Source organism: Engraulis encrasicolus, chromosome 6 (assembly GCF_034702125.1).
Source record: "Engraulis encrasicolus isolate BLACKSEA-1 chromosome 6, IST_EnEncr_1.0, whole genome shotgun sequence".
Classification (NCBI taxonomy): Eukaryota; Metazoa; Chordata; class Actinopteri; order Clupeiformes; family Engraulidae; genus Engraulis; species Engraulis encrasicolus.
Genome location: NC_085862.1, coordinates 15902881 through 15910380, shown reverse-complemented (window position 1 = coordinate 15910380; position 7500 = coordinate 15902881). Strand labels below are relative to the sequence as shown.

At 49.1% G+C, this 7500-nt stretch overlaps 1 protein-coding gene across 1 annotated transcript in view; it reads right to left on the bottom strand.

Annotated features, from left to right (window-relative positions):
• Positions 1-7500, bottom strand: part of LOC134450791 (collagen alpha-1(XXIV) chain) — a 196981-nt gene that overhangs the window by 63239 nt on the left and 126242 nt on the right. The window contains exon 28 of the mRNA XM_063200774.1: positions 5074-5127. Within this exon, the coding sequence (XP_063056844.1) occupies positions 5074-5127 (54 nt within the window). The remainder of the gene's footprint in view (positions 1-5073; positions 5128-7500) is intronic.

The window sequence follows — 7500 nt, the reverse complement described above, 5'->3', positions numbered from 1 at the left end:
GAGAGGCCGCTTCTTCTCTCCTCTTCTCTCCTCTCCTCTCCGCTCCTCTCTTCTCATCTCATCTCCTCTCCTCTCCTCTCCTCCACTCCTCTATTCTCCTCTCCTCTCCTTCCTTGTCTCCTTTCCTCTCCTCTCCTCTCCTTCCTTGTCTCCTCTCCTCTCCTCTCCTCTCCTCTCCTCTCCTCTCTACTCCTCTAATCTCCTCTCCTCTCCTCTCCTCTCCACTCCTCTAATCTCCTCTCCTCTCCTCTCCTCTCCTCTCCTCTCCTCTCCTCTCCTCTCCTCTCCTCTCCTCTCCTTCCTTATCAACTCTTCTCTGCTCCAGTCTACTCCGCTGCTGTGAATTCTCCATCTCGCATTGTTCATCATTATGATTGAGGCCCATAAAACGCCCAATAACACATCTGGCTTTAGGTTTTAATGTGCAAAGTGCAAAAGGGGGGAGTGCAGCAGGTCAGTAGAAGTGTGCACTGGATGCCGGTGCACAAAGTGGTGGTAGTTATTGGCATACAAACTCCTCTCCTACTCTTACTCCTCCTCCAACCAACTGACCTACCGGCTGCCCCTGGTTCAACAGGTGAGGCTTTACGACCCAATCCTGACTGATGGATGGCTTTGCCAAAGACGGGGCTCTGCGGCTCCGTGCGTAAATCGCCTGTTTACGACGCTGGACGGGAGGGCTTCAGATAGACAGAGCCCTGTATTCAAACTGAAAGAATGCACTGGGCGTGCGTCTCTTGCCCTCGGGGCCACTGCAGTTGGGATGAGCCTTAAAATACCACTACTGTACTGTATCTAGGAGCCTTAAAGGAGCGCTATGCAGTTTGACATTAGCGAGAGTCTCTTAAGAACCAAATGAATACATGCCTGTCAACTTTGAGCTTCAAAAAATCGGGATATTTGTGGGAAAGTACAAAACCGGGAAGACAGCGGGAAATGAGTAAAAAAAGAATGAGTTTCACATGAAAAACAATAGGGTTGACAGGTATGGATTAATATATGGCCATTAAAATAATCTAAAAGACGCTCTACAAGACTTTGAAGCCTCTATGCATACTTACGTGTATGAAGCACTAAATATCTCTACTCATAACATACCGTACAACCAGCTGCAGTGTAATTAATTGTGAATGATTATTAGCGTAATTATGGATGTATAACATGCCTGAATGCTTATCCATACTGCCGTATGTCTGCTAAATAATTACCGTGCCTCATAACGTCACCAGGCTGTTAGACTGTACACAGCAGGGGCAAAAAAATTAAACTGAGGCGAAAAGAATTCCATCAGGCCAGCTGTGAGCCATTTCCTGATTCAATCTATCTTTGTTTTTGCTTTCGGAGAGATGACTGGCTGAGGGAAAGCTGGGGTTTGGAGTAATCATCTGGTGTAAAGGCTCGGACATAGCTCTCAGTCTGAGTCTCGCCACCAAACATGTCTGCATCGACACCACAAGCAAGCGCCATAAAACAACTCTCCGATGTGTTTGCGGATGACAACAGCATACCAGAGTGGCTTGTCATGAGAACCACAATTAGCGCTCGATGTTTGGCTTCCTTTCAATTCCCCAAACGTTTCCTAAACGTTTCCCTAGCGTTGCCTCGCTCGTCAAACACAGTCTGAGTCTTAATTACGTGAGGAGGTCCAGAGCACATTGTCTCAACATGGTTATTCTTGGCGCGGCGTCAGGGAAGCATTTTAGGGGTAACCAGGAAATGGATACACAAGGCCCTTAATGGGCACATCGAGGATTTGTGTAAACAACATAAATATGACCTTATATATGTTTGTGTGTGTGTGTGTGTGTGTGTGTGTGTGTGTGTGTGTGTGTGTGTGTGTGTGTGTGTGTGTGTGTGTGTGTGTGTGTGTGTGTGTGTGTGTGTGTGTGTGTGTGTGTGTGTGTGTGTGTGTGTGTGTGTCTGCACTTGTAAGTATTGCCATGTGTTACTAGAAGGCGTAGAAGCCCTCCAGCGCAGAGCAAGCATGTGCATTGTGTGTGTGTGTGTGTGTGTGTGTGTGTGTGTGTGTGTGTGTGTGTGTGTGTGTGTGTGTGTGTGTGTGTGTGTGTGTGTGTGTGTGTGTGTGTGTGTGTGTGTGTGTGTGTGTGTGTGTGTGTGTTTGTGCGTGTGCGCGTGTGTGTGTGCGTGAGTGTGTGTGCGCGCGTACAGGCGTGCATGTCTGTGTGTGAGGTGAGATATTTTCGAAAGGTCTGTAACGAGATGTGCTTGCTACCTAATGAGACTTCTAACAAAACGGGAAAAAATACCCTAAAAAACGCAGAGCGCTTTCATAACAAAGCCACAGAGTTCTCCCTAATGGTAGTAAAACATTCTCGTTCCTTTTGAAGACAGTTTACACCAGTGAGTTCCTCACAGAAACACCACACAGTCTGCGGACGGCTTTTCTGGCACGCTGAGTATCGCTAATTAGATTTCTTTCGCATATCAAAAAGCAGCTTGAGCTTGTAAAAATCGAGCTGCTCTCCCAAGATGCTTTGGCTAATTTGTGAAAGTGCAACATAAAAGGAGGAAAAATGGACAGATGGAGAGGAATGAGGAGAAGGGGGTGACAGAGGAGAAGATGAGGCTGGGCTGGGAGGACACACAGGTGTCTGGGCATCGATCCTGTCTCTATCTCCCTCCGTCAAACTCATTTTCTCTAACTCTCTCTCTCTCTCTCTCTCTCTCTCTCTCTCTCTCTCTCTCTCTCTCTCTCTCTCTCTCTCTCTCTCTCACACACACACACACGCGTGCACGCACGCACACAAACAAAGGGCCGGATTAAGATGGCCTGAGGCCCCTGGGCTACAGATTGCTGTGAGCCCTCCAGGAGGCAAATGTTGTGACAAATTCACATACTGTAGACTGTGTCATAATTACAAGCTAGGTATTAAGCATAGCATGTCTACCAACTGTACTCAATGTGACACATGTTTTTTTTTTCAATATTGCATTCTGTCACAATTCTGCAAGCTTTCACTTTGGGCCAACCAGGGGTTCCCTGGCAGGTGGGGGGCCCCAAGGCTGCAGCCATATCTAGCCTGTGCATTAATCCAGCCCTACACACACACACACACACACACACACACACACACACACACACACACACACACACACACACACACACACACACACACACACACACACACACACACACACACACACACACACACACACACACACACACACACACACACTACAGCATGTATCCCTGTTCCCATAAGAGTAAGTTGCATTACTGGGCAGGGCAGGGCAGTGCAGGGCAGGCTGGCACTCAAGTGTAAAACACCTTGGCAAGCTGGGCACAGGGCACCACCGCAGGAGCCAGATGGCAGAGGGCAACACAGCTGGCAGGCGCCAGGGCTCTTTTAACAGGCAGGCCTCCCTCCGCATGCAGCACAGTGGAGTACATTCAGGAGAGATCCGTCACTTCTGGTGCCGTGGCCCAAGACAAACTCATGAATCCTCCGCCACCATGCCCCGCGGCCCACTGCTCACTGCCCACTCCGCACCTAGCTGCCACGGACCCACTTCCAGCAGCGAAGAGCAAACACGTAAATATGTCTCTGGCCGGGCCGCAAACAAACACAGTTTGTACATTCAAAGAGCCCCTGCCGGGTGCTAACTGTCTTCCCCTCGCTATTTCCCCTCTCACTCTCTCTCTCTGTCTTTCTCTCTCCATCGCACTCTTTCTTCTCTGTTGTCTCAGCACAAACACGCTGTCAGGCTTACAAATGGGTACATGCTACTCATGCACACACAAAGAGAAAAACACACACATTAAAAGCTGAACACCTGAAACAGTGGGGAACTCAATTGACAATAGAACAAAAGTGCAAGTCTACAGTACAACCTCAGCCTAAGAAGTAGATGAAGGGCGCAGAACAGGGACTATTATACACACACACACACACACACACACACACACACACACACACACACACACACACACACACACACACACACACACACACACACACACACACACACACACACACACACACACACACACACACACACACACACACACACACACACACACCCTCTTCACTCGAGACATGGGTAGACTGGCATTGATATCCATGTGTAAATGGCAAAAGACAATGCCCAAATGCACTGTGGTTACACTCCATCTGGACAGCATTTGCACATATGTTGCTTTAAATGACGAAGTGGTGTTATAAATGTGTCCATTGTCTTGAGCCGGCACTGTGATGTTTGCCTAGGTATGCTCAGAGCGCACCACCACCAAAAAGCTTCACTGCAGTAACGCCATCCCGCCACCAGGTGCCTCACTCGCACACCGTCTCTCTCTCGTCTCCTCCTCTGCTACACTGTACAGTAAGTGGAGGATGTTCTCCCAATTTGAGGGGCGTCCTATAAAACCCGCCCATAAAAACCAAGACTAGACGGACGGACTGACCGCCAATAAAGCAAGATGACACAACGTTATGAAAGGCCTAATGCGGGAGCACTTAACGAGGCCGGCACAACTGACCCGTGCTGGACCCAGCTGTGCTAATCTGAAACAGGGGATGGCGCTGAGAGTGAGAGGGAAAGCGAGTGTAAGACTGAGAGAGAGAGAGAGAGAGAGAGAGAGAGAGAGAGAGAGAGAGAGAGAGAGAGCAAGGCTGAGACTGAGAGGCCGGTGGCTACTCTGGGGTTCTATAACACTCCCCATCACCTGAGTGCCCTGACCCTGCTGCCCCAGGCTGTTTCTGTTGCCCATCAAGCCTCACATCATTTACTGACACAGTCACACACACGCATGCACGCACACCAACATGCACTCACACATGCACGCACGCACACACACACGCGCAAACGCGCACGGGCACGCACGCACACACGCACGCACGCACGCACGCACGCACGCACGCACGCACGCACGCACGCACGCACGCACATGAACACACATGCACGCACGCACGCACGCACACACACACATACACACACACACACACGCACACACACACACACACATACACACACAGCCGTTCGCCTCTCCTTGAGGGCTAGGTGTGTATGTGTGTGTGGGGGGATATAGGGGTGGATAAATTGGTGTTCTCTTACCCTCCTGCCCTTTGGTCCTCTGTTCCCTGCTGCTCCTCTAGGACCTGCTGGGCCCTACGGAGAGAAGAGAAGAGAAGAGAAGAGAAGAGAAGAGAAGAGGAGAGGAGAGGAGAGGAGAGAAGAGAAGAGAAGAGAAGAGAAGAGAAGAGAAGGAGAGAGAGGAGAGGAGAGGAGAGAATAGAAGAGAAGACAAGAGAAGAGAAGAGAAGAGAGAGAAGAGAAGAGAGAGAGAGAGAAGAGAAGAGAAGAGAAGAGAAGAGAAGACAGAGAGAGAGAGAGAAGAGAAGAGAAGAGAAGAGAAGAGAAGAGAAGAGAAGAGAAGAGAAGAGAAGAGAAGAGAAGAGAGGAGAAGAGAAGAGAAGAGAAGAGAAGAGAAGAGAAGAGAAGAGGGGGGAATTATGCATGGTATCATACGACAGTTTTCTCTCAGGCTTGGAGGTCTACAGTAAGTAAGTACTGTAAACATGCCCTTTATGTATCATTCCACAATGGGAAATTCACGTGTCGCAGCAGTATCACACATTCCACATGTTTCCAAAAGTAGATGACATACACACAAACACGGGGCCGTTAGTTAAAAAGAAGGGGTATGTATGGAATATATAAATTAGGAATGTTGTAAAAATAGAAATGCTACCAAATAGTGTTTGTGCTTGTGTGTGATATTGTGTGTGTGTGTGTGTGTGTGTGTGTGTGTGTGTGTGTGTGTGTGTGTGTGTGTGTGTGTGTGTGTGTGTGTGTGTGTGTGTGTGTGTGTGTGTGTGTGTGTGTGTGTGTGTGTGTGTGTGTGTGTGTGTGTGTGTGTGTGTGTGTGTGTGTGTATGTGTGTGTGTATGCATGCGTGCGTGCATGTGTTTGTGTGCTTGTTCGCTCGTGTGTCTATGTGCTCTCATGAGAGTGACTGTGTGAGCTCTGGTGTGTGTATGTGTGTGTGTGTGTATGTGTGCGTGCGCGTGCATGCGCGTGCATGCGTGTGCATGCGTGTGTGTGATGGAGGTGGAGTTCAAGGTCGACGGGCTGAAAACAGTCAGCGTGTGTCGGTCACGGCCAATGTGCAAGGGCAAGCGAGCAGAGCAGAGCAGAGCAGAGCAGAGCAGAGAGAGCCGAGCTGAGCACCCCATACCACTCCACAACCACAGCCACAGTGGTGAGCGTGGGCCAACAGCACACTAAGCCACTGTTTACATTTGTCCAACTGCCGCTCGGGAGTGTTGATCATTTATAAGGAGGCTTCCAGTCCAATTGAAATGTTTACAGGATCCGCAACAACCAGATGAAAATGGAAGACGGGAGGCTACCACAAAAAAAGGACTGGACTAGAGAAACCCTTTCAGAAAGCCCTCCACTTGCACACTGTTTGGAGTGACGAGGAAAATACACAGTTCCACTGATTAAGGAAAATAGGCCGTGTTTCAACGCTGCTCAGCAAATGTCCACGAGAGGAGAAGAGAGAAATGAGGAAAGGAGAGCAAAGAGTAGCATGCACTGAGCAATCTAAAAATGTTTACAACTCTTAAAGAATGAAAGGGGGATGAAAAGATGGGGAGAGAGAGAAAGAGAGAGAGAGGGAGAGAGAGAGAGAGGGGGGGGGGCTCTGGAGAGTGAAAGTATAAGAGAGAGGAAGAGAAGGGCTGAGAAAACCATTAATGTCACAGTAGAGGAGTGATGGAAGCATGAGTGAGGACCCTGAAGGCTTCCTTTGCCACAGAGCACTCCAGGCAGGAGTGAGACTTCCAGCAATGAGTGAGGCAGCTCCAGTGTTGAGGAAGGCAGCAATAGCACTGAGAGACACAGCACTGAGAAAGGCAGCAATACAGTACTGACAGATGCAGCACTGACAAAGGCAGCAACAGCACTGAAGGAGCGTTCAGGCTGACAGAGAACCATGCCCGTTACCTGCCGCACCTAATCTCAAACCAGCTGGTGTGTTCATGTTGCAAGTCTGAGCGTATGGAACCAGAAAGTTGCTTCGCAATGCTAAACGGAAAATACTTGGTGCATCAGCAGGTTCGTCCGGATAAGAAATTGTCACATTGTGGAAAAGTTCAGAGCCCGGTATGAACATGAGTGGTTCGCATGTAAACACTTTAGTTCACTACATAACTGGAGGGTCGAGGGGACATCGGCACCATTCTGGTCAGCCTGTCAACAGCATGAGGGGTGCAGGACTTGAGTCAGACTTGAGTCACAAATTGATGGCTTGAGACTTGACTTGGGAATATTAGGAATGACTTGCGACTTGACTCTGGACTTAGGCACGATTGACGTAAGACTTGACTTGGACTTGACAGTTTTAGCTCGCAATCAAGTCTAAATACAGTATATTCAACTTTTTTGGGGTGGGAAGGAGGGGTGGGAAGGAGAGTATTTATTCCTGGTCCTGGCCAAGGCTGTCACAGAGTCTGCTGAGAAGCACAGCCCCAGCAG